Source organism: Aspergillus oryzae, chromosome 2 (genome assembly GCF_000184455.2).
Source record: "Aspergillus oryzae RIB40 DNA, chromosome 2".
Classification (NCBI taxonomy): Eukaryota; Fungi; Ascomycota; class Eurotiomycetes; order Eurotiales; family Aspergillaceae; genus Aspergillus; species Aspergillus oryzae.
The window spans coordinates 4,478,769-4,504,185 of record NC_036436.1 but is presented as its reverse complement, the minus strand read 5'-3'; the positions used below and the strand labels follow the sequence as shown (position 1 = coordinate 4,504,185).

Here is a 25,417-nt window from a genome sequence, read left to right as displayed (position 1 = left end):
CATACTCAGTTGTCACTGTTTATCCTGCAGGCGATTCTCACTCCCCCAACACCTTCGGCCGGTCCCTACTTTACCATGGATTTTTACCCTGTACACGGTTCCGTTCTGGAAGGTGTCTGCTCCGCTGTCAGTATCTTCTCGGAACTGTGCGATACAGTTTGGTGCCGCATAAACTCTCAGTCGATCCTCACTTTTTTTGGTCCTATCCTTAGCCGATTATTAGTGGATTTCCCTACTCTCTGAAGTCGGTCCTTACTCTCCAGTCGGTCCCTACTCCATGGTGGGTTTCTACCCTCCAGTCGGTTTCTACCCTGCATTCAATTCCTACGAACCAGTCGGTCCCTACTCCATGATGTTCCTTCTCTACGGTGTATTCCTGCTCGTCAATCGGTCTCTATTTCTGAAGTCGGTTCCTATTTTGTAATAAATTCCTTCCATCTAATAGGTTCCTACTCTGTCGTCGGTCTCTGCTCTGCAGTCGGTCCCTACCTTGCAGTCTGTCTCACCCTGCTGTCTATTGGAATTCCCGCTAGTCTGATATATTGATCACCGTACGAAATGCAGTAGGTCAACATCCAGATCTAATATGTTTCTCCGCTAGGTAAGACTACAAACCCACTCGGTATTGAAATATCCATTCAATGTAGACCGGTGTGGGCCAGGGCCCAGTATCTTTGATTACACTTACAGCATATAAACTACTGTGGCTGTATGGCGCACTGACATCAGTATGAAGAGATTTTTCACGATAATCTTATGAAATGGGCGTTTGCAACTGTATATCTTGCTAGGCTAGCCACGATGCTTATCAGGACAATCACGCTTTCCAGTTCATATTGTATAGATTATTATTGCCTCTATACTGGGCCCTCTACGATCGGATTAACACTTATCTTCTGCCACTCTTTGTTACACTGCCCGCCCGCGCGGGTGGACTTAACCAGTACTAGCAATTTCTGTAGATCCTCTATGGTATTCTGTGCTAAGACATTTTGTCGTATGTTGAGACGCAGTGCCTGCACATTTTTATTTGTATCGTCTCGAAGAACGCTCAATAACGATTCGAGGACGTTCGAGAGATCGTTGACTTAGCTTTCTGTGTGTTTTTGAAATAGTTTGCGACGCCTATCCTCCAAAGGCTTAAAAAGACAGACGCGATTTAATGTAATATATTTATTGCACGGCCTTCCACTAGCACCCTATAATTAATTAGTATCCTGTATAAATAGCTTGAAATTAATGCTCACCTTTTTCCTCTTTATTCGATATGTAGTGCATGCCAGGCTCGCACGCTTTCTTTTCTCATTCCGCTTCGGGAATCTATCTCTTCGCTGAGTGGGCTCGCGAGCAGGAAGCAAAGGTCTTGACGATATGTGTGTGGTACTTGGTTTAGCGCTTCGTATATCGACTGTAGTAATATCTCAGGTCTCTGGGATAGCTGATGGAATGTTAAGTGAATAATATTGATTTAAAGTTCCTCTAGTTCCAAGCTCTTATGTAGCTTCATTTTCTATATATATATATTCTATTTAGTGGTGTTGCAGGCGGTGAGCCTATCGGCCAATCATAGTAAAAAACCCGTTAGTTGCAATACCCTGTTAGTTGCAAGGCGAATTCCTGGCTGATATCCTTGCAACTAACGGGGTTTCTCAGTACTCGAATTGAATATATATTTCGCACAAAGTTATTTCGCAAACTTGGGGGCCCTGGGGTCATACAACCCAAGCCACAAGCTTTATTTAATTCGAGGCTGCTCTACCTGTCCTGTTGGCAATATTATCGCAACTGCTTTCAGGGATCTCGCTCTGGTCCTAATGCCATTGACTGAAAAGCTGAGACTGACTAGCAAGGGCCAACACTAAGGGCTAGATTCATTGTTGCCTTGGCAGCATTCTTGGTCTTTCTCACTCTACTTTCCTTCTCCATCGACCTCGGCAACGTGCTCGAAACGCCATTATGCATACTAATATTGCATGTTTTCCATGGGCGCCAAGTACTGTATCATCTGATGCGTGAATTCAGTCCTTTTCAAGGCAATGAGGAATAACCTCTGTTGACGGGAAGTAGCAGTAAGGACCGACCTAACAGCTAGGGTTGTGGTGGGAAAGGGAAAAAAAAAAAGTGGAGCAGCCGTGGAGAGTGTTTGCGGTTTGGATTTCCGGAGGGACATACATGCATACATACAAGTGCGCGCGTGTCCCTTGTCCAGAACCATGGACGGGTTCCGTGGATGGATGATATCAGTGATGGTGGTCAGGGTCCGCCGTCTCGAAAAAAGCTTCTGACATGGAAATCCAGGTTCAGCCCCATCAGGAACCAAATTGTTTCGATAGGGTGGTTCCTGGAGGTTCTCTCTGTTCTCCTTTCGCTGGCTTTTCTCGTCGTGTGCCTTGTTTGGGGGTTTGATGAGGTTATTGCGGGACACGAAGTGGGGGGGAGTGAAGTCACCCGTCCCTAAATACGTAGGTAAATTGATTTAGTCGTTGTTTGTTTGCGACGGACCGAGTGGGGCCGAGTTCTGGCTGATTCTATGAAGTCATTTTCTGGTCTGGTCGTAGCTTTGACCCTCAATGTTGTTGTTTGGACTGTCTTCTCAACCACCACACTAGACGGTAAGCGGGGGAAGTTAAGATCAAGTAGTATCGTATCGAATGGAGTATCACCCCGGTCAGGTGCGGTATTATACTTTGACCAGACAAGGGGTTGTAAATAAGGCATCGATACGGCTAAGACCGAATTGGGCGCATCTTCCAGCGCTTTCTGACGTTAAAGAAACAGTCAACTGATGGGACCCACTCGGTGAGGTCCTGCTGGCATTGGCCGAGTGGACCCGGAGGACAGTGAACCTGGTAAGAAGTTATACTGCTTGGTACTGTATTGTAGTAGGGGATTGGATAGTATCAGATCAGATGTATGGACTCGTACCTTTCCGGTGAAACTGACTTCATTCCCCTCAGTTCCCCCTCCATCCTCATGGCTCCATCGATACATTCAAATATCTCCTCTTTCCTCGCTTCCCCTCCTTTCGCTTTTCTTTCTTCATTATCATCTTCACTCAATCAATCATCATATCCTTATCCTCAAGACTTCCCTTCCTGACCTGTCTTTCTCCCTCTTCGATATCCTTGTAAGAACCCCCTCCCTTGGCAATCAACAACAGGCAATCACTGACGCTCTTTAGAACGACAATCATCCACCATGTCTCTCCCTCAGACCATGAAGGCTCTCAGGTAACAACTGACCCCTAGCACCCTTGCTCAACCAATTGGTCAAAGCTGACCTCCCATATCAGATATGAGCAGCCTGAGAAACATGCTGTTGTTGACGTTCCCCTTCCCAAGCTCCGTGACAATGATGTCTTGGTATGTGCCAGTCGTCCTTGATAGTCGTATGGCTGGCCATGCAAATCGTTTGCTGACGGATTACTATAGGTCAAGGTCAAGGCTTGCGGTGTTTGTGGTACTGACCTGCACATCCATGAGGGTCAATTCATTGCCAAGGTATGGTTCCAGCTGTCCAACATTCAATCAATTGAGCCTTTGCTGACTCTGTGCTAGTTCCCCTTGGTTCCTGGTATGTCAAGGACTTCCATGTCGCCATGTCCCGTCGAGGTAGTAGATAATATACTGATAGGTGTGCTCAGGTCACGAAACTGTTGGTGTCGTTGCGGCTGTTGGCCCCAAGGTCAAGGGCTTTGAAGTCGGCGAGCGGGTCGTCGCCGATAACTCGGAGCTTTGTGGTGAATGCTTCTACTGCCGCCGTGGAGACGAGTTGTTCTGTGAACACTTCGAGGCTCACGGTGTCACCATGAACGGTGGCTTTGCCGAGTACTGCGCGTATCCTGGTAAGTAGTGGTAGAATCTGGGAGCCACTGCCATGCCATTGCTGACTCTCTGTAGCTGGCAGGGTATTCAAGATCAAGAACCTCTCTGATGTCGATGCCACCCTCCTCGAGCCCGCCTCGTGCGCCGCTCACGGTTTGGACAAGATCGCTCCTAAGATGGGCTCTTCCGTTTTGCTGTTCGGTGCTGGTCCCACCGGCCTTGTAAGTTGACCTATATCTGAGAGACTGGTCCGCATCTTTCTTACACGCAACAGATCCTTGCTCAGTTGCTCCGCCAGTGCGGTGGATGCCGTGTTGTTGTGGCCGCTCCCGAAGGTCTGAAGATGGACCTGGCCAAGTCCCTCGAAGCTGGTGATGAATATGTCGCTTTGTCCCGTCAGGACCCTAGCGCACAGTTCGAGAAGCTGAAGAAAGAGAACCCCTACGGTTTCGACATTGTCGTGGAAGCCACCGGCAGTGTCAAGATCCTCGAGGACTCCATTAACTATGTCCGCCGCGGCGGTAAGCTCGTCGTGTACGGCGTGTACAATAACGAGGCCCGCGTTTCCTGGCCTCCTAGCAAGATCTGTAAGTACCCCTTCCGCTCATGCGGTATGTAGCGACTAACACTGGTGCAGTCGGCGACGAGATCACTATTCTCGGAAGTTTCTCCGAGACCTACAAGTTCCCCGCTGCCATTGACTACCTTGACTCTGGTAAGGTGAAGGTCAAGGGCATCGTGAATAAGGTGTTTAAGCTTGAAGAGTGGGAGCAGTGCTTGGAGTCGATGAGGAACAAGTCTGCCATCAAGGCGGCTATCACTTTTGACTAGATTCTTGTATATAGAGATACCACCGATTTATGAGTAATGAATGTTTATGTGATGTACGGGGCTTTCCATCTTAAATAGTAGTGGGTTGAGGACCCTGAGGGCAACCCCCAAGGTACTGACTGACCTTATCATGACGTTATTTACCCATCACCCGGGCCTGATGTGATTGAGATAACCAAGTGACATCTGAGTTCATCTTAGAGCCTGATATCACAATAATTGCTAGTACACGACCACCACATTCACATATGAATTAGCTACCTCAACCCTATATGGTACATGAAAGAACACAGAGTTCCATTTGTTATAAGAAACATGTAATACGGACAAGCCAGCTTGCACAGGCAACCCAAACCCAGTAGACATCCAAATAAAAGCTCAACCGTTGACCTGGTACAATGCACCACCCCAAAGAATCAACAGCATGAAAAGGAAAGGAAAAAAGGAAACCAACTCAAGCAAACTTATCATGCTTCCCCCTAACCCTAACATCCAGCACCTCCTCATGGAAATTCCCTTCCTTCCTCGCCCTCTTCAACCTCCTCACCTCATCATCATCCAGTCTCCGCCCGACAATCTCTTCCAACTCCTTCCGACTAATCTTCTCCTTCGCCTTCGTCTCCTTACTCGCCTTAATCCGCGGCTTGAACCGCGCCTGCATGCGAATCCTCATCGTCGTCTCAAACGAGAGACTCGTGGCATCGCCCCGAACCTCAACCACCCTCCCGCTTGCCGCCTTACTCGACTTCCCCTCCGTAACAGAAACAAACGTCTCCTTATCACCACCACCAGTCTGTAAACAGAACGATCCAGGCATCTCGGACGGAATAACAACAAACGACTCCTGATGCGAAATAGCCGATGACGCGGCACTCAGAATTCCATAATTGTCGCAGCCCAAATACCTAATCTCAGACATTAGCCAACGTTCCTTCATTCCCCCCCAAATGGGGATAAGACAACAACATCAACATCAACAACAACATCAACAATAACAACAACAATAACAACGACAACTCTCAACAAACCCAATCCACACCAAAGCTCCCTTCAAAACAAAGAAAAAGGGGTAAAAAAAAGAAAGGGAAGGGAAACATACTTCCCATGCTGCCCCTTAAAACTAATCCCCTCCGTACCCGCAACCCTCGTCGCAACCCAAACCTGCCGAACATCATGCGGCTCCGCCGTGCCCGGATCCCCCTCAATCAAATTCTCGATCTCGCTCGCGAAGACCTTCCCATTGGCGTCGCTAGCTATGCAGGTCGGAGGGTCGGAGGGGAGAACGATGATAACGGGGCCCGCGATGTCCGAGGGCGCGTCCGCTGACACCCAGCTCTGATCTTCGGCTGTGTTTTCTTGCTCGGCGGTTTCTTCTTGTGTGAGTTTCGTTGTGGTTGGTTTGCTGGGTGGGTAGGGCGCGCTGCGCTTTTTGGTCTTTTTGGGCTTGTCGCCTTTGAAGGTTAGTGGTTTTACCATCTTTTTTCGTTCCTTCTTTTCTTTCTTTTGGTTGGTTGCGGGGGTAGAGGAGGAGAGAGGAATTGAGGGGAGGAGGTTTTGGAGATAGTTGTGTTTTGGGGTGTTGGAGGTGAGGGAGTGAGTTTTGGTGGAGAAGATTTATTGTGTCTTATCGATAAGGGTGTTGAGTGACGTAGACGGAGTCGGTTCTATATTTCTGAGGTGTATATACCCCAATGCATGTTTTGAATATCACATTGAGCAGTTTGGAGTCAATAAAATAACCTATAGTGAAATGATGATCATCGTTTGAGAGTTTTGAGAGCATTCTGTTCTATACAAAACGCCTCTTTATCCTCGCGTAACTATATTTTTAACTGTTCTATATGCCGGGTACGAGATAACGATAAATAATGTTATATTTGTTACCCTTAGATCTTTCCCCAGTACTGAATGCTATCTTTCGTTCTACCAAACAAGAATGTACGGAAACACGATAAAAATCCTCAAGACCCAAATTCAACAGCTGGAGATCTATGCTTTATAAGGATATGACCTATACCAAAAAACAAACAACCAAACACGCAGGGTATCATAACGTATATCCACCAAAGACAGCCACACAAACCGACGCCCGAACAAAGTCCAACTCAAGCCGAATTCGCCCTCCGCATCATGAAATCTCGATGGACTACCCTATTGGTGATGGGCACCGGGTAGTACCCTGGCGGAAAAACGCTTTTCTTGCACATCGGACATAGACAGCTATTCCGCGTCAGCGACGCATCGATGCACTCGACGTGGAAAATATGACTGCAGGTGAGCTCGCGGACAGTAGAATCATGCGGGACGAAGTCCTCGAGGCAGATGGCACATGTGGTCTGCGAATGGCTCAGCCTCTTGAGCTTGGGAGGGCGGCCTTTGGCACAGGTGCTGATTGACGACGAACGGGACGGCGCGCTGGGGGAGTTGTTGGCATCGCCCGATGATTGTTCGTCTCCCGGCTCTTCTTTTTCTTGGCTTTCTTGCTTGTCATCCCGTACCCCGTCCGCTGTGATGGCGTCGGGATTTGTGAGTGTTTTCTCCTTTTCCTCCGTGTATTCTTGGACTTCTTTGGACCGTAAGGAACTCTTGTCGTTGGACTCGGGGGTGTCACCCAATGCGCTCCAATCCGGATATGTGTATATCGGCAGTGTATCCAAGATCTCCTGTGGGACTTTCATGAGGTGCAGACCCAGCATCTCCATGTCTGCCTCTCCAGACTCAATCCTCCGTTGCAGCCTCTCCCGACGCCTCTTCTGTACCAGTTGGTAACAAAGCAGAACAATCATGCTGAGAACCAAGATTGTCCCTAAGATGGCAAGAATGAACCCCCAGAGACTGGGCATTTTACCTTGATCCCTCTCTAAAGACCACTTATTAGCATTCGTCACGGATGACAATTGGTACACTTAGTATTACCAAAATCAATAAGGCTAAGCAGCCGTATGTCAGGCCGACCTGTCACAGAGGCGGAAGCATTGTGACCATTGTACGCATGGCTTGTGTTCCCCGAATACCATGCCAGCTGATTCATGAGAGTCACACCCGCTGGACCAGGAATCGCATACACGGGGAGGATGTTTCGGTTCTTCCAATCCCCACCGTCCCTCAATGACCACGCCGGATCTTCAGCTGGCGGCGGTTTGGTATTATTGCTCGCAGGCAAGTAGAACACTAGCGCATCGGAACCTACGCGCTGCGAGGCGTCAATGAACGACTCAGCACACTTAGCGTTCACCCATGGCGCAAGGCCTATGGTCTGAAACCTGAATCTATCCACGTCGGGATGGCGGGTGACATTGGGAGGTATGAATGGAGCGGTGAGATTGTTGCACGAATCCTCAACATCGAGACTAGGAACGAACAAGAGTCCTCGTATTGGGGCATTTCCTGGAGTACTTTGGGAGGACAGTGTTCGAACCGTACCATCCACTACGAAACGGAAGCTCGCGCTGTCCTGTCGTTCAATGTAAGAATTTCCCTTCATACAATATGTGGAGACCCTTGAGACGTACGTTGGCCGATGAAGAAGTGTTTATCGCTCTCCCTGGACCTGGAAAGAGCGTGGCAGCTGTGGTGAGAGATTTCGCAGCAGCAGGTGGAGACATTATTGGTTTTTTGTTTCTCGCATATACTGTGAAAGGTGGATTCGGTTCCAATCAACGGTATCGAGGACAATAACACGGCGTTTTCGAAAGTAACACTCATATGGACCATACACATGGCGAAGTAACAGGAACTGCTTTACAACAAGAAAATCGGGGCTCAGAGATGAAATGAACAAAACATCTTGATTAAATTGCGCGGTCGAGACAGAATCTAAAGTATTGCAGCTAAATCCATGGAATGCAAGGATTGAATTCGATGGTTTCAAGCGGAATGTTTGACAGGTCGCATGGTTGGCCGTGATAGTCGCTTCCACTGCTGCCACACCTCATAAAGTGGTTGCGGTGAAGAGAAAAATTTTCTCCCTGTTCCTGTATAGTGGTTGTATTCCTCCCTTGATATCTTGTTGAATTCAGACTTTTCTCCATGGCACTGCCTTCGGGCTGCCGTTCGCAGCTGGACTGCATGACGTTTTCGGATATCTCCGCCGTCAGTGTGACGAGCCATTTACATACCCACAACAAAAAGATAGAAAAATGGAAGCAACGCACTTCGCCACCCGGAATGTTGACGGGTGAAGAAACCTATCTCGTCGAGTAGATAAGAATGCGGCCACCCATGGATGTATGTATGCGCATCCCTAGCGAGCGGCATAGGGAGAGTAAAGCCACCTGCATTGCATTATGAGTGGCTTTGATTCGTAGGGAGGACTATGAAACGTCTAGCCATGATGCCCATAGGTAACACGGGCCAACTCGTGGTGATACTGGCAGCATTGGTAGATAAGCAGTAGAATTTCAGTTTACATCGAATGAAGGATCTCCACTTGCCAATCGCTTACTATATTCGGCAATCGTTAATCCAGATCACCGATTATCTCATCACGTGTATTCATGTGACCTCACGTGCCAAGTCTGGGGAAACATCGCGATATCCTGATAATGATGGAGTACAGAAGAGAACACGGCCAGAGCCTCTTGCAGGGCTTATATTTTCGAACTGCGACCAGCTGCCGAAGCGCGCTTCATGAAGCCTCATAAGCCATACAATTGAAACGCCAAACCCTGCCCGGAAACCGAAAATAATGGAATATTAAAGCCATCCAAAACAAACATACAGCTGCACAACCCACTTCTCAAGTTTAAACACCTTTTCGGGCCGTCATCACATCATGCCATCCGCAAGCAAAGGGAAAGGGAAAGGCCGTGAAGCGCGCCCCTCTCGAAGCCGAAACACCACACCCAACTCCAGTTTCAGTGCCCCGACCGCCGCCCCTGTATCCAGCTACCTCGACAATGATGTATCGAAACTACTCGTTCCAGTCACCGCGCAATATGGAGAGATATTGGATCGGATGGGCGGGGTCGGTCCTATACCCGACTCGAAGTCCCTGGAGACATTGATGGAGCATCTCAAGACACTCAGTCAGCTGGCAGAAGCTCGTAGCGATGCATGCGATGCTGGCATCAGAGAGCTGTCTCAAAAGCGAAAGGAGGTAGTGGAGGAACCTGAGCACGACACCGACCGTCCGAAAATGAAGCGCGAGGCAGATGATGAAGAGGAGGAATCGAAAGTTCCCAAGGGAGGGAAATTAAAGAAGCGCAAAGAACGGGGCAGTAGTTCAAAGGAAGATCGCCCATTAGCTCATGGCGCTCATGAACTTTCTCGACAAGATGGTGCGGAAACCAAGGTGGAGGGTGGTAAGTTGACACTTCTCACATTCACCTTAACCGCAGTCCAGCCCCGTCGCTCATAGGCCGACAACCCCCTTCGAATTCATGGCACTGTATGTTGCAGTCGTAGGCTAATATTCATTTACTTTAGCTGCATCGCCTATTTCTAAAAAGTCGAAGAGTACATCGTCACTATCACCGCCGGAACCCAATTCCCCCAAAGTGAAGGCAGACACAGAAGCTCAAGCTCCTGGATCACCCATGTCGGACGATAGCTCAGACTCGCATCAGCCTGAACCAGCTCCTGCTGTGCCACAAATTCAAGTCTTCGGTCCAAATCCCGTGAAATTCGACGATCCGACCATATACCATATACGTGATGTCACTCCTGACATGACCGATGACGAAAGGAAAGAAATCTACAGCGTCACTCGTTTCCCGGCCAGTGATCTAAGTCATATGATGGCTGGAGTAGCTCCAGATAAAGACTATAGCAATTCCAAGCCTACAAACCAGGTCAGCGCGAATACATTCCTCGCCTACGTCGAACCATATGTCCGCCCGTTGATGGAGGAGGACATTGCTTTCCTCAAAGAGAAAGTTTGTTCCCTTAGTTGATGCTTAATACGCCTCGTAGCTAACGATAACAGGGCGATCGAGCGACACCGTTCATCATGCCTCGACGTGGGAAGAGGCACTACAACGAGATCTGGGCCGAGGAAGATGGGCTGATGAATGTTGACCAGAACGGTAACAAGGAACGTCTGCCCTTGAATCAGGGACGTGGAAACATCGACCAAGTGACAGACGAAACTATGGAAACGGACAAGGTTTCAGTTGGTCCATTAGTTAGCCGCCTGTATTCTCTACTACGATACGAACACCGCGCTCCCGACGAAACCCCTGGCACCAACGGCACAGTCAACGGGGAATTACCGAACGGCTCTTCACTCGGCGACGCAATGGACCTCGACCACCCAATAGGAGGAGGAGACTCAGAAAGCAAGCCCCAACCTTCCGCGACATCGTTCCCTGATGCATCCCCAAGCGGCTTCAAAGTGCCCGCCGCGAAGCTAGACCACGCCCAACTCGACGAGCGCCTCAAAGCAGAACTCCGCCATGTAGGCTTCCTCGGCGCTGAGGACAATCCCGATTACGACGCCCATTATGACGACGACATCGCTCAGCGACTACGTCTCCTGCAAAGCGAACTTAAAAAGCAAATGATCGTCAACAGCGCCCGAAAAGCAAGACTCCTAGAAATTGCCCGTGAGCGCATGGCATACCAGGAGTACATGACCATCCACGACGATCTCGACTCCCAGGTACAACAGGCCTATCTCAAGCGTACCCGGACATTAGGGAAGAGCAAGAAGGGCTCCCAGGCCAAGCACAGGCCGGGCGGAGCTGGCGGCGGCAGCCACGTTGTCAGTGCCGCTGGTGTGGGTCGTCCCGCTATCGGCGACGTCGCTCGCACTCTCATGGACCGACGCAAGCGCTGGCGTGACTGTATTGGGCCGATTTTCAAAGATTGCAAGACTTCTGTGCCGAGGAATAATGAGTCGGTCTTTGACCCATCGCTCATGGCGGAGTACGAGAAGGCGGAAGTTGAAGGTTGGGATGAGGAGCAGGAGTGATTTCTTCGCTTGCTCCTCATGCAGTTTTTACTATGACGGTTTATATTTTCTACTTTCCATGCACATTTCAGATGTCCTTTTTGATCTCGATTATGTCTGCTTTGCACGATCATTCAAACCGGGGCTTGGGTATTGTTGAAGTCAAAAGGTTTGATTTGAGCGTCGATTACGAGGGCTTTATGTGTTTGGCGTTGGGGTTTACACTAGAAGGAGGGTACATGATCATCGCAGAAGTACTCAATAATGACGAAAATTCACACTTAAAAGATGTTCCTTAATCTAATGCGTTCATTTATAGGGTATCATTAAATCCTAGTAAAAAAAAGATAGGTTTCGCCGGAAATAGGTCATCGGTGTATGATTAACACCTCCCCGGGATACCGCTTCAGCCTAGCGGTAAATTCCTTTTCGCTGATTTCCAGTTCAGTGCATATTTGATCAAAGCAATGCATTCCATCGAGGTATTTGGACAAAGTCTTATCGTCGATGTAGTCTTCATCATCCTCATCTTCGATCACCGTCCCTGGACGGCTCCCGCTGTGCACGGAGGTCGAAGGTCCATCATGCTGATGCGCAGCGATGGGCGCTGGCTCATCCCCTACACTTGACGCATAGGGACTATTGGTCCCTGTTCCGGGACCTCTGGATGATGGACCGCTGGTTACCTGACTGTGATAATGGTGGTGATGGTGATATTTCGAGGGTGGAGCGGGAAAACCTGTCGCGTAGGCGTACTTGTGTACACGGTATAGGAACCCTTTGATGATTCCAAAGGTGATGAAGCGACGGATGTCGATGTGGGCTAGTTGTCGGCTATGGTGCATATACCATTGTTTGACGCTTTGGCCTTGTTTGAGGCTGGCGTAAAGCTCGACTAGCCCGACCCCGTCGACCACTTCTCTTTCCGGTTGGTCCTCTATTGTCGCTGCTGTGCTACCTGGCGCTGTGATGGTAGGAGCTGGGCTAGGGCTCCTGGAACTAGCACTGCCAATGCTGCTGGCTATGTCGACGTTGGCGGTAGTGCCTGTGACGATTTCACCGAGGGGTGGCCATACAGCGTCTGGGTCATAGCTTCGGGTAGGATTCGCGAAGGTTGATACGGCAGCAGGGGATGCAAAGAGAGTGTTGACATAGCGTGCGCATTCTCGCTGCATGTCCTCGTTTGAGGCAATCGTCGAGCTGAATTGAGCTGTGGGAGCGTAAATTGCAGAGAAAGAAAAGATGTCGAGGAGGAAGAGACAATTGTAGTAGAGCAAATGCCGGATTGCGCGGCAGGTGAGAGAGAAGTCTGTGTCGGCAAGGATGGAAATTATGCGGATACTGTTGACACCATTGATGTGAGGGACGATCTATATTATGTCAAAACTGTACCAGAGCTATCTTAATGTTATGGGAGGCATACTCGTTGCATGGTGAGATCCCAATTCTCATCCATGAAGGTTTGGTATCGAACAGTGAACAAGGGGACGTGCCAGGCTTTGACAGACGGAGGAGAGGGGTAGATAGGGAACAGCTTGATATTCAAGGTGTTTAATTCGTCTGTGTTCAAGTTAGCATCTAGCCTTCTTTCATCTTCCCCCCCTCCCTGCTGAGTGTAGTAAGGCGCGTACCAATGGGAATCATGCATTCGCAATAGTTATTTAGATCCTCCATCAATGTCTCACACAAGCTGTAGACCTTCCCCTCGCCGCTCTTTGAATGATCTCTGGACAAAAATTGACCTTGCTCCTCCAGCCCATGCATCAGGTCCGCAAGTTTCTGGACTACACTCTTGTACGTGCTAAAATCTTCTTCCTCCGCCAGCACGATGCAAAAATTAAAGATGAATTCGTTGCGGTCATAGCGGAGGGACTTCATGCAGATCGGGTAACCAAGTATCCGGTATCCATTCGTGCAAACCTGCATCAAGTTTCCGCATAGCTCTTGACGGGGAATCACGAAGAAGGAGATGTCGGAAAAGGTCAGGAAGAGGGGTTGCGACGGAGCGGTCGCGGAGGGAACTATCGCGCCATCGGGAACTTGGTGAACGACCTTAGGTCCTAAAGATTGTATGGGTCAATTGACTACCTTACTTGAGATCCAAGTGAGGTTGAATTATTTGCTTACCCTCCTGAGTGTCGAACTTGCTGTAGAAGATCGCTTTGATCATGGTGGTTGTAGGGGTGACGAGTGAGTGGGGGAGGAGTGTGGTCGCAAGTGCTATAGTAAGCTAGAGAGCATCATTTTAAGAGCGTAATTGCATCATAGCATAAGCACATTCTCTGTTACCGGCGCAAAGAATTGGGGAGATGTTTGCGGTGTGAAGGGAGTGGAGAGGGACTATGGCGGGGAGCTCTACTTAGAAGTGGAGCCTTGAAGCTCCAGTAGTACCCCGTGACAAAGATAGCACTCACGTTATCACCGGTGATCTAGATCTATACTAGAACAAGGAAATCCTCGTGCGACCTAGATCTACAGGTATCAATAAGAGCAACACCAAAACTAAGCTTCATTGACTAGTCATTATCCCTATCCTAGGAAGTAGATAACATTATATACCTAAGTGAAGTCGACCACCAGTCTTCGTGTGCCTGGCAGCTGTCACCCAAAGAGGCGTCTCCTAAGTAACTTAGTAATCCCCAGACGAGGGTAGTTAAACAAATCGTACTGGGTTAGTTTTCGAGTGAGAGTGAACTAAGTATGGACCTTCAGATTGTTCTTATCAGCCAGGAGACCGTTCATGGCGAGACCAAAGGACCGAAAAGAACATAGGACGCAACGAACTTTTGAAGCCAGAACTACGGATATTATGAATGCATCTCGGCGAAGTCACTTTCTGGACGAAAAACACCAATGGCCATTTTATGCAATGCTGCAACGAGATACGACATAGACAGGAGGGGTATTAAAGGAATCAACGGGAGGGCTAAACGCAAGGAATTCTATAACAATCAGCGGTCGGGAAAAGTGAGAGAAAGAAGCCTAATCGCGGTCCACAGTAACGATCGAACAGAGTAATACGTCCCGCAGAGTTGGAGAAAAGAGAGAAGAAACCGCCGCTGATGCGCCATAAATGCACCTAGATGGAAAACATGCCTGCCTGCTAAAACTTGAGAAACTGCAAGGATACGCAAAAAAACAAATCGAACTGAGCATCATTCCGTGTGGGTCTTATCGTGCTGTTCCTGACGGAGAATGAGGAGGGCGTCGAATAGAAGTGCTCGCCGCGAGCAAGGTGGACGTACGTTCCGAGAGCGACACGGATCGTCTAGCGCCTGTCCTACTACTAAGGTACGGCATGTCATACAAGAAATCCAACGGTTGGCCTCTTCGGATCGCATTGATTATGTCGACGTAACTTCCTCGCTCGCCAGCCTCCTTCAACCATTGCTCCCAGTCCTCGTCCAGCGGAACATTGGCGCCTCGTTCGCGGGCGGCACTTGCTGCAAGAAGACGATGATTCAGTTCCACGCCACAGCTTTCCATTTCCTCGTCGCTTGACTCTTCTTCAACCTTCTGAGGTATATCACAGTCGACACCACGGTCATCAATGGTGTCAGTCACGGGAACGAAGTGCTCGCGTGCTTCAACCTTGACCTCTGGTTCTCTCACCCGCTCTGGGCCATCTTCGAAATGAACCTCAACCGAAGGTAGCGGGGATGGCGACGCGGGTCGGACACCATTGGCCGTTGTATCTTGTACCTTGACGCCCTCTTCCTTCTCATACCGCTCACGTGCCGACTTGGTACCTTCCCAGCGACACAGCGAGGATATCTCGGCCTCCGTTAAACCGAGCTCGTCGAAGACTCTAAAAAGCCGACGATGCCAAGGAAACCGACTCAGCCTCATGCGATGCGGACCATAGAAATAATCAAGACCAGGATATTGAGCTTCAACGGTGTCCAGCGATCCATAGAAAGTCGAGGTTTCGATCCGAACTTCGGGAACGAGGTTACGGGTGATATGAGCTGAGAATGTCGCTGGATCGCTCGTGCGCGGGCGCGGAAAGGTTGCATTGTGCACAATCTGAGCTAGGGAAGGTTTGTGCATGGTGAAGGGATGTCAAAGTGTACGATGTTGCGTACGGAGTGTATGCGACAGAAGTAGTTGGTGATTGAACCGTCTCAAATATCCGTTAGAAGTCAAAGCTGGGGTAAAAAGATAGGGGATCCGCTGAGAGACACGGCTTCAAGGGTTGGTAATTTCCACAAAGAGATAAAGAAGGAAAAAAGAGAAAAAGTCCTAGTTGACAGGGATTAGAACCGCCTGCTATATTTAGGAGAAAAGGAATAGAAACGGGAAGGGCAAGTGAAATAGCAAATTCCAGATTCCAACTGCCCTGTTTGCGGAAGGGAGCGAGATGGGGATCGCCAATTCAATAGTAGGAAAATGACGGACAAATAGCGATCTAGAATAGCAGATCTCACTAGAGTTTCAGCTGGCTGATTCGCGTCGTCAGGAGTACCTCAACCAGAAACAACAAATACGGGATCTTCCAATGAGCAAGCGGAGAGATCAATGGGCGGACGTCCAACGCATACAACCGTGCAGTAGTGGTGGGTGATGTGTCAATAGTTCACTTCTTTGCCCATAGATTGGGTGATGGCAATGGGAAGAAACAGAGTCGGGTGATGAATGCCTTGGAGGAAGAGTTGTATGTCGGTAGCCGACTTTGCTTTCCCTTCCTTTTTCTTTTGTTTTTCTTTTTATTGTTCTATTATTTTCTCTTTCACAAATGAAAAGGACCTTCCTAGCCCCTGGGACAGGATAAGGTGAAACTTCTCCGAGAGAGCTTTGGCCTCAGGCACAAGTGGCGACCCAAAGCTAAAAAAAAATTCCGTCTCCTGAAACTAGAAGACAGAAATGCCCATGACGGTACTAAGAAGAGGAGGATGTCAATCAATGCAGCCGGCAGACGAGTGATTGGAAATTATGAATTACTATAGTAGTAGTTGAAACGGTGGGAGACAAATTAGAAGAAAAAGAAACCAAAAATGGAGCGAGATGTCTATTATATATGAGAATTTTCATCTGAAAATGAACAATCATGATGTCTGCTGACAACACCGTCATGCATGCATGGAACAGCGCATAAGGAACAACTGCGTGGAGTATTCTTGACTAGTGACTGTGAGTGAGTTAGCCAACTTTAATTCGGGGACAACAGAATAATGCTTCTCCATCCAAAAACGCCCTGAGCAAGACTGCGTTGGCGAGCGGGTCTCTCATCCACTCTCGCCTCGCGCTGGTCGCCTGCAAGGCCACTTGGTCGACGATCCGACTCGGGTGGTCTAGGTCTCAGGCAGGGGCCCATGTAGGTACTCGACTGGAGGAGTCCTAACGGGGTGAAGAGGCGAAAGGGCTATTGATAGAAGGTCTAGACATGGAATACTGTTTGTTGCATTTCAAAACTGTCGGAGAAAATTGTTGTCATTACTAAGTCACCGCTTCGATTAGCGGAGATGAACGAAAATGACCCATTAGGAAAAGAAGCAGAAGAGAACTTAGCAAATCATCATGGTTTCTTCTCTCTTATTGGATCACTAGGAAGCATGAAGGAGCGGTAAGATTTCCCCAAGAATCGGTCTACGAAATCCGTTCCTCCATTGGGGGAGTTTGGGGTATAACCGGCACTTGTTATACGTACCAATCCCACTCCGCCTTCGACACCTCAGGATAACAGGCTGCCTTATCATCATCTGTTTCTTATCGCATGGTTTTCACGAACTACGTACTGCTTTAACGGTCCACTCCGAAGTATAATGACCTTAGATACTCATTCAATTGTGCTATATCCCCATGTCGACTTTTGACGGGATCGTCCAAGGTACGTGTGGATGGTCCATTACTTCAGATTCATAAAATCTAATAACCGGATAGAATTCCCTTATATCCAGAGTGAGCAACACTACCGCACATTGTAAAAGGCCGTAGCCACTAAAGGACAAAAGTCGATTACTTTCGCAAAAACCCAGAGAGGCCTCCTCCACTGGCCGGCTTCCTTAGCCATGTCCATAGTGATCATCTCCAGGGCTTGGAGTCCTTCCGAGCTCCATTCATCTACTGTTCGGCAGCAACTAAAGAGGTATTGATCCATCAATTCACCCCTACCCCTGCCCCGAGCATATGGGGTACTAAATTCATTCATAGCTGCTCTTGCACATCGAAAAATATCCTCACCGCATGAATTTCAGTAGAGGCATCCTTGAATCCCGGAGGTTGCATTACAAACATCTATCCAAACTTTTGGTGACTTCTCTCCCCATGATACTCTCTGGTTCCTATTAATATCACATAGCGGCCGATCCCTCTAAACACGCCGACGGAGATCGAACTCAACCCTCGGCTATCCATCAGAGTTACCCTGCTAGACGCCAATCACTGTACGGGCGCGGTGATGTTTCTCATCGAAGGTAGTGGAAAATCCATTCTCTACACCGGTGACATTCGTGGTATGTATCCTCACAAAGCACTTCACTTGATGATCCATAACTCTGACAAATAACAGCGGAGTCTTGGTGGGTCGACAGCCTTATCCGACATCCAGTCCTCATTCCCTACACTCTAGGTGGTAGGCGATTGGATAAGATCTATCTCGATAGTACATTTGCCCGTCACTCGTCTATATACCGTACATTCCCATCCAAGGCAAACGGATTGGCAGAACTTCTGCAGAAAGTGGCATCCTACTCAGAGGACACTACATTCTACTTCCGAGCATGGACTTTCGGATATGAGGAAGTCTGGATGGCTCTTTCTGCTGCTCTCAACTCAAAAGTATACATACGTTACATCCCCATTACTGTGATTCTATGCTAACGAAACAGATCCATGTGGATCGGTACCAAATAGGTCTGTATAGGTCGCTCGTTTCCGCTCAACAGGGGAGGAGCGGCGAAGCATCTGCTCTTTGTGGCTTCGAGCTCGGGAATAGATTTGTTCCTGGCTGTCTGAGCGAAGACGAAGGATGCCGCATCCATAGCTGTGAGCCAGGCGTACAATGCTCGGCGATTTCATCGAAGAACCCGGTTTATATAATCCCGATCGTTAGTCGAACGAATGACGGCTCGGAAATACCCGAAGTTGGAGCTGGAGGCGGAGGTGGTGACTTGTATCAGATTCACGAGCTCGAAATCCCAAACGAGCTGGCACTAGAGCAACTAGAGAAACTTTGTCTCGAGAGGATTCACGATTCTCAAACACTCTCGGAGACGCGAGAAGCGCTCTTCAAGGCATTCAAGTCCAAAAGCAAAGCACTCCAGCTTGATAGCTATGGGATGAAAGACGTTCATGACATTACCCTAGAAAACCTAGTGAACATCCTCAGCCGGGGCCGTTTCCACGACAAAGATCGGTCCGATAACAATCAAGGATCAACAGGACGACATTATAAGTCGGGAAGTCGACTTCCAAGAGTTATCGTGAGTGGGGTTGCATAAACTAAGTCAAATATGCTTTAACATTCAGTAGCACTTTCCATATTCGCGCCATTCGTCCTATGCAGAGCTATGTGAGCTGGTTTCCGCATTCAAACCAAAAGACGTATACCCTTGTACAGTGGACCCTCTAACATGGGACGAGGACGTCTCCATGCAAAGTCTCTTCGGCCATCTGTGCTCAGGAACAGAATTCACTCACGACCACCACATGCGCGACATGCTGGAAAACGACGAAGACCTTCGCTCAAGGAAGCGAGCTCGCTACGAAGAGCCCGCATCGCAACCAAGCCAGCTGTCCAGTACACTGGACAGCATACCCAGAACCACAATGAATTTTGCCACCAGCAACCCCGGCGACGATACAAGTCCAGATAGAAGAGCGCCAGATCACCCCAATCCCCAACGAGACCCAACAAATTCACAAGAGCATCCAGAGCCGCAACCAAGACTCCACAAAGCTCACTTTGCAAAGGCAATAATACCCTCATCATCACATTCATCCTCAGATCGCATTCCCATGCCTTCATCCTTAGAGACTATCCAAGACAACAACCAAGCACTAAACTCGCCACTCCCTACCCCAGAATCAGCCCGAGCAGCAGAAAAAGCCAGGCGGAAGGAGATCCGCCAAGCATGGCACTTCTTGAACAACGCACGATCCGACGAAACTCCATTCCACCTTGGCTCTCTCCCCTCTTCATGGTCTACCGAAGAAGACAAGGACCACGAGTACCAGGGAAAGACCACCACAGAAGAAGAGACATCGCATCACATCGTTGGGCAACTCAACGATAACGTCGATATCACAGACAACAACATAGAAGAACCAGATCCAGAGCCAGAAAGCCACTTCAGTCAGTCACACTCCATCTCGTCTTCCGCCTTTGCATCCCAAGAACAGCCGTTGGAGCCAGCCAGTGATATGAGCTTCGATGGTGCATATTATGAGCATATCGAAGCCCGGGAACAACCAGAGGCTCAGGCAGCGGCCTCTTCATCAACAGATGCCCAGGTGGCCAATACCCTAAAGAGAAATAGCAGTTCGTCTCGAGTACGGAGAGCCGCGTATCTAGCTGCTAAAGCGGATAGTTACGAGGCCTGGGCGTCGATGGGGCTTGTTTCGGCGGGGGATAATCACACAGAAGAGGAGATTGAGCTGTGATTCTGACCCCGTTGAGTTTACAATTGTCCTGTATACTGTAATAAAAAATATAATTATAAAAACACAAACACCAAGTTATTAATCATAAAAATAGAATAAAATGGATATCATTACACACATTCATAACACATGCCAATGTAAAAAGCACATTTCCCCAAATGCAAAAGAAACCAACCTATACCCTAATCTATACAAAGAGAAAGTTAAGAAAGGAAATGTGCCAAAACACGCGCACGCATACAGGTTAGGTATCTCAACACAACCAGAAACGGAAATACAAAGTAAAAACGAGAGAGAGAGAGAGGTTTTATCATCATCTAGTAAACGAAGAAATCTTGCGTAAGCGGCAGGCTTACTGCGGGTTGGGCGTCGCAAAGGACACCGTCGGCTTCGACGGCGTAGCTTTCCGCGTCGACGTGCATCTTTGGCATGGTGTCGTTGTACTTCATGTCGGCTTTGCCGATGTTGCGGCAGTTCTTGACGGCTTCAATGCGCTTCTTGATTCCGTAGGATTGGACGGTGCCGGCGTCGATGGAGGCTTGGGAGACGAACATGATTGAGGTGCTGGGGACGTAGGCCTGGGATATCATGTTAGAAGGGATTCCTGGGGGTGATAGGACAGAGTGAAGGGGACTTACTCCGAACATGGGACGCATGATGACCGGCTCGATGGTGGGAATGGAGCCGTTTGGATCACCCTGAAGAGTAAATTAGTGTCTTGTTTTCTACTAGGGAAAGTAATTGACGCATACCATCTGTGCAGCGGTAATCATTCCGCTCTTCATGATTTGGGTAGGCTTGGTACCGAAAGAGCTGGGGTGCCAGAAAACCAAATCGGCAATCTTGCCGACCTCCACGCTACCAATCATGTGGGACATGCCCTGGGCGATGGCTGGGTTGATGGTGTACTTGCTAATGTACCTCTTGACTCGGAAGTTGTCTGCGCCTGTGCCTTCGTCCTCCTTCAGCGGGCCGCGCTGCTCCTTGTTCTTATGCGCTGTGTTCCATGTCCGCAGGATCACTTCACCACAGCGGCCCATAGCCTGCGAATCCGAGGACATCATACTGATGGCGCCAAGATCATGGAGAACATCTTCGGCGGCGATGGTCTCGGCACGGATACGACTCTCGGCAAACGCAACGTCCTCGGCAATGTTCTTGGACAAGTGATGGCACACCATCAACATGTCAAGATGTTCATCTAGAGTGTTCATCGTGAACGGACGGGTGGGGTTGGTGCTACTGGGAAGTACGTTCGGGTGCTCAACGACGGAGATGATATCGGGAGCATGGCCACCACCGGCTCCTTCCGTGTGATAGGTGTGAATTGTGCGGTTCTTGAAGGCTTCGATCGTTTGTTCCACGAAACCAGACTCGTTCAGAGTATCGGTGTGAATCATGCATTGCACGTCGTACTTGTCGCACATATCCAGGCAGGTGTCAATGGCCGCAGGAGTGGAGCCCCAGTCTTCATGGAGCTTCAGTCCCGCTGCTCCGGCCACGATTTGTTCCTCAATGCTGATTCCACCACAGTCGTTTCCTTTACCGGTGATACCCACGTTGATGGGGAGGTGATCGCAAGCCTGGATCATCTGGCGCATATGGGTAGGTCCCGGGGTGCAAGTAGTCGCGTTCGAACCTGTCGAAGGGCCAGTTCCTCCACCCAAGAATGTAGTGATTCCAGAAGCCAACGCTTCATCCACCTGCTGAGGACAGATGAAATGGATATGGGTATCGAACCCTCCAGCAGTGATGATCTTGTTCTCACCGGCGACCACGTCCGTCGAGGAGCCGACGACCATGTCCGGATGCACGCCGTCCATAATATCGGGATTTCCAGCCTTGCCAATGCCGACGATGATACCGTTCTTGATTCCAATATCGGCCTTATAAATACCACTCCAGTCGATAATAAGCGCATTCGTGATAACCGTGTCCAGACAGTGTTGGTGGGACTTCTCCGACGATTGGCCCATTCCATCTCGAATAGTCTTGCCTCCGCCAAAACTGCACTCATCACCGTAAGACGTGTAATCCTTTTCAACCCTGACCCACAGGTTTGTCAATCCCAGGCGAACCAGATCACCAGTGGTGGGCCCGAACATCCGAGCGTAGGCTTCTCGGTCCATCGTAAACGGGGTGACGAGGGCGGCATCCGCAGTGGGCTCAGCAATGTGAGCGAAACCGTCAGCTTGCAGACGCAGCATGATCTCGTCCACTCTGCTCAAATCGACCTTGCCCGACGCAATGAAGTTACCACCCTTGATAACCTGATGGCCGGCAATTTCCACAAGCGTCACAGTCTTGGTGTCTCCAGGTTCGAATCGTACCGATGTTCCCGCAGGAATATCCAGGCGATAACCATACGCGCGAAGACGATCAAAATGCAATTGCGGGTTGACTTCAATGAAATGATAGTGGGACCCAACCTACAAATTCATCATGTAAGTATCGTATAGTCCAAAGGGACCGAAACGCACTCACCTGAATTGGCCGATCGCCCTTACTCATCACCTTGAGCCTGATTCTTCGTCGTCCCTCATTCAAGGTAATGCGCTCGTTCTTCACGGGGATGATCGCACCGGGCATCTTCTCGGGCTCAAAGTCGTTCGGATCCGGATCAGGGAACGCGTCCGCCGGGGGGATCGGAAGGAAACTCCCGTATAGAGCCTTCTCCAAGTCTCCTTCGTCGCTACTGATGGGGTGGTGGACCGTTACGAGGTATGTGCCGGTCGGGAACGTGCCTTCGACCTGTAATTCTACAAGGGTGGACACAACGGACGGTAAGACATGACGACGACCAAGCATGGTCTTGCCGATGGACATCAAGTCCGCGACGGAGTAGAGGCCATCGCGGATGAGTTCCTGGAGATTCGAGGATATCAAAGCCTAAACAAGGGATATCAGTGCCGGTCCACTTCGATGGGATACACAATTGACAATGGCCAATAACATACCACTGCTTCTGCATGATTCAGTCGCACACCACGTGCAAGACGCCGTTGGGCCAAGAAGCCCAATTGCGAGATCGCGAGTTTATCGAGCTACACAAGCGCACCAATGTCAGCATTCAGAGCGGGGAAACGAGGTAAATATCTAGATCGAATAGTTTATATATATATAGATCTCGATCTCCCCAACGGATCCCTGTCTAGAACGTACCTCCTTAGGGATGAGGTGCATCTTCGCTGACAGTAGTTTAAAAGCGGAGCTCAATGGATGTCTCTTGGCCTGCGAATCACCGACGCTGTAAAAAATCCAGCAGCAGGCGATCGGGAGTTGACGGGCCAATCAGTGAACAGGGAGTGGATGACACGAGAGAAAGAATTAATAAAAAGAAAGAAAAACGACTGGATCCGATGCGACCGGGGGGGGCGAGAGGTGTATACACGCGACCAATGGCCAGTCTGATGTCACAAATCTCTTGGGGGAGGTGATATCGCACGGCGATGACCTTTTCTGGGGCAAGGGAGACCGGAAGGCGACATGCACGAAGGGATTCCGGGGCGGTCTTTATAAATGAAGCCCAAAAGCCAGAGGCGAAGGCCGGATGTTGATGTGGGGTTTCGCCGAGATACGCTGCCGGCATTGCTGATAAGGGTTACCTTCGGCCTATGGTTGGCCGTGCCCAATTGTCCATTCGTTCATCAATTTGACTAACAGCTTTTTTTGGATTTCTGGAAACGATAGAAATCCTGCACGAACCGTGCCGGCTAACCGTCCGATCGATAACCACGAGCCATTCCATGGAAAGCCGCCCCAGACTCACCCTACTGCAACCTCATCCCTGCACGTCTGGGGTACTGCCGAAGCATGCAGTTCTCGCGTGGCTTGCAAAATTACCCATCGGGTATATTAGGAATCACCGTTTCCGGTATCGCTTCCACTCTGCAGTGATTAAGTTGAAGTAAAAGAGTGACAGTGAAGAGAAAGAGGTTTTCGCAATACACGTAATACCTTTTTTCAAATACTCCGCAAATTAACTGCCATTCAAAGTGCTTCCATTTCAACTTTCGCTAATCGGAAAGATCCATTTTCCCTTGGAGTAAAGCTAGACCTAAAAGCAAAACCGAAGCTCCTGAAAATAATAGATAATAAAAAAAGTAAAGGAATCAGACTCCAAACCGCCCTACCCCAGAGCACCTAACAGTAATCCGGCTGCAAATAGCACTTCATGTTACAGGGACCACTGAGTACGGTTCACTTCCCAAAAAAAAAAGGAGAAGAAACAGAGATGCGCCGAATGCCTATACAACCCGCATGGCCATCCACCACAACAATGTCCAAAGATACGCTCGTAGTATCATCTTTACTCTTCAGCAGCAGCCTCGCTCTTGCGCTTCTTCTTGCCACGCTTGTTCTCTGTCGCAGCCGACTTACGAGTCGAGGCGGGGGTCTCCTCTTGCACCTTCTTTTCCCTCGAAGCGGGAGTGCGCGTCCTCTTCTTCTCGGGTGATGCCTTCTTGGTATCCGCAGGAGAGGCTACATCTTTGGCAGCCTTAGCAGCCTCGCTGCGGCGACGCTTGCCAGCGCGTGGAGGGGTAGGCTCCCGGACTGGTTCGGGCTCCTCCTCCTCTTCCTCCTCTTCCTCTTCCTCCTCCTCCTCGGACTCTTCAGCAGGGGTGGTTTCCGCACGGTCCGCCTCCTGTTGCAGCTGGTTGGCAGCCTTCGCGTCATCAGTGTAAGGAAGACCAGCCTTGTAGGCCGCCATCTTCTCCTTGTAGACTGCGAGGTTGTCCGCATACATTTTCTTCCAGTGCTATGTACCGCGCTGGTTAGTCATGACGATGCGACGAGTTGGGAGCCGGCGCAAATGAACACTCACCTCCTTCTCCTCCTCGGGCATCTCGGCCCAGCGACGGGTGCCCTCGTCAGAGACATCCTTGGGCTTGGCACTGGGACCCATTTCCTCGCTGATCTTGGTGCGGTTGTGCTGCATGTAAAGGAAGAAAGGAGTCAAGGCGCGCTTGGGCGCATTGGGGTCCGGGGGAGCGCGCTTGCGCTTCTTCTTCTCGCCCACCTCGGACTTTGCGCCGGGGCTAGTAGCGCGAGCACCACCGCCGAGGGCGCCCAGCAAGCCACTTTCATAGAGCGAGTTGGTGATGCTGGCGATGTTCCCGATGTCGACCGTCGGGCCGCGGTTTAGTACGGTGTTCGCATGGTTGATATAAGCCTCCGACAGCTTGGAGACAGCCGCCTGGAGTTGCGCGAGACTGACGATCACCTGCGCGTACGTTAGTTGAGCTTGACTAGGCGCGAAAGAAGTGAC

General features: G+C 49.6%; 8 protein-coding genes across 8 annotated transcripts; 3 read left to right on the top strand and 5 right to left on the bottom strand.

Moving 5' to 3' along the window:
• Positions 1-3,807: 3,807 nt before the first annotated feature.
• Positions 3,808-4,655, top strand: AO090003000888 (uncharacterized protein; the record flags this gene model as incomplete). The annotated part of the gene is made up of 4 exons (XM_001819958.3): positions 3,808-3,844; positions 3,900-4,045; positions 4,099-4,411; positions 4,462-4,655. 4 exons carry the CDS (start codon positions 3,808-3,810, stop codon positions 4,653-4,655), a joined length of 690 nt encoding a protein of 229 aa, XP_001820010.3.
• Positions 4,656-5,109: 454 nt separating this feature from the next.
• Positions 5,110-6,131, bottom strand: AO090003000887 (uncharacterized protein; the record flags this gene model as incomplete). Its single annotated transcript, XM_001819957.1, has 2 exons — positions 5,110-5,560; positions 5,755-6,131. 2 exons carry the CDS (start codon positions 6,129-6,131, stop codon positions 5,110-5,112), a joined length of 828 nt encoding a protein of 275 aa, XP_001820009.1.
• A 629-nt stretch (positions 6,132-6,760) lies between these two features.
• AO090003000886 (uncharacterized protein) lies at positions 6,761-7,498 on the bottom strand (the record flags this gene model as incomplete). The annotated part of the gene is made up of 1 exon (XM_001819956.3): positions 6,761-7,498. One exon carries the CDS (start codon positions 7,496-7,498, stop codon positions 6,761-6,763), a length of 738 nt encoding a protein of 245 aa, XP_001820008.3.
• A 1,931-nt stretch (positions 7,499-9,429) lies between these two features.
• On the top strand, positions 9,430-11,568 carry AO090003000885 (histone acetyltransferase NGG1; the record flags this gene model as incomplete). The annotated part of the gene is made up of 3 exons (XM_001819955.3): positions 9,430-9,958; positions 10,083-10,531; positions 10,582-11,568. The coding sequence occupies 3 exons, from the start codon at positions 9,430-9,432 to the stop codon at positions 11,566-11,568; spliced, it is 1,965 nt and encodes a 654-aa protein (XP_001820007.1).
• Positions 11,569-11,915: 347 nt separating this feature from the next.
• AO090003000884 (nitrogen permease regulating protein NPR2) lies at positions 11,916-13,717 on the bottom strand (the record flags this gene model as incomplete). The annotated part of the gene is made up of 4 exons (XM_001819954.3): positions 11,916-12,917; positions 12,971-13,107; positions 13,179-13,607; positions 13,675-13,717. 4 exons carry the CDS (start codon positions 13,715-13,717, stop codon positions 11,916-11,918), a joined length of 1,611 nt encoding a protein of 536 aa, XP_001820006.3.
• A 1,001-nt stretch (positions 13,718-14,718) lies between these two features.
• On the bottom strand, positions 14,719-15,597 carry AO090003000883 (uncharacterized protein; the record flags this gene model as incomplete). Its single annotated transcript, XM_023235081.1, has 1 exon — positions 14,719-15,597. One exon carries the CDS (start codon positions 15,595-15,597, stop codon positions 14,719-14,721), a length of 879 nt encoding a protein of 292 aa, XP_023090134.1.
• A 3,717-nt stretch (positions 15,598-19,314) lies between these two features.
• AO090003000880 (putative DNA repair protein) lies at positions 19,315-20,148 on the top strand (the record flags this gene model as incomplete). The annotated part of the gene is made up of 1 exon (XM_001819952.3): positions 19,315-20,148. The coding sequence occupies one exon, from the start codon at positions 19,315-19,317 to the stop codon at positions 20,146-20,148; it is 834 nt and encodes a 277-aa protein (XP_001820004.3).
• Positions 20,149-20,465: 317 nt separating this feature from the next.
• Positions 20,466-23,331, bottom strand: AO090003000879 (urease Ure; the record flags this gene model as incomplete). Its single annotated transcript, XM_001819951.3, has 6 exons — positions 20,466-20,726; positions 20,787-20,846; positions 20,901-22,577; positions 22,633-23,037; positions 23,106-23,192; positions 23,311-23,331. 6 exons carry the CDS (start codon positions 23,329-23,331, stop codon positions 20,466-20,468), a joined length of 2,511 nt encoding a protein of 836 aa, XP_001820003.1.
• Between the last annotated feature and the right edge of the window lie 2,086 nt (positions 23,332-25,417).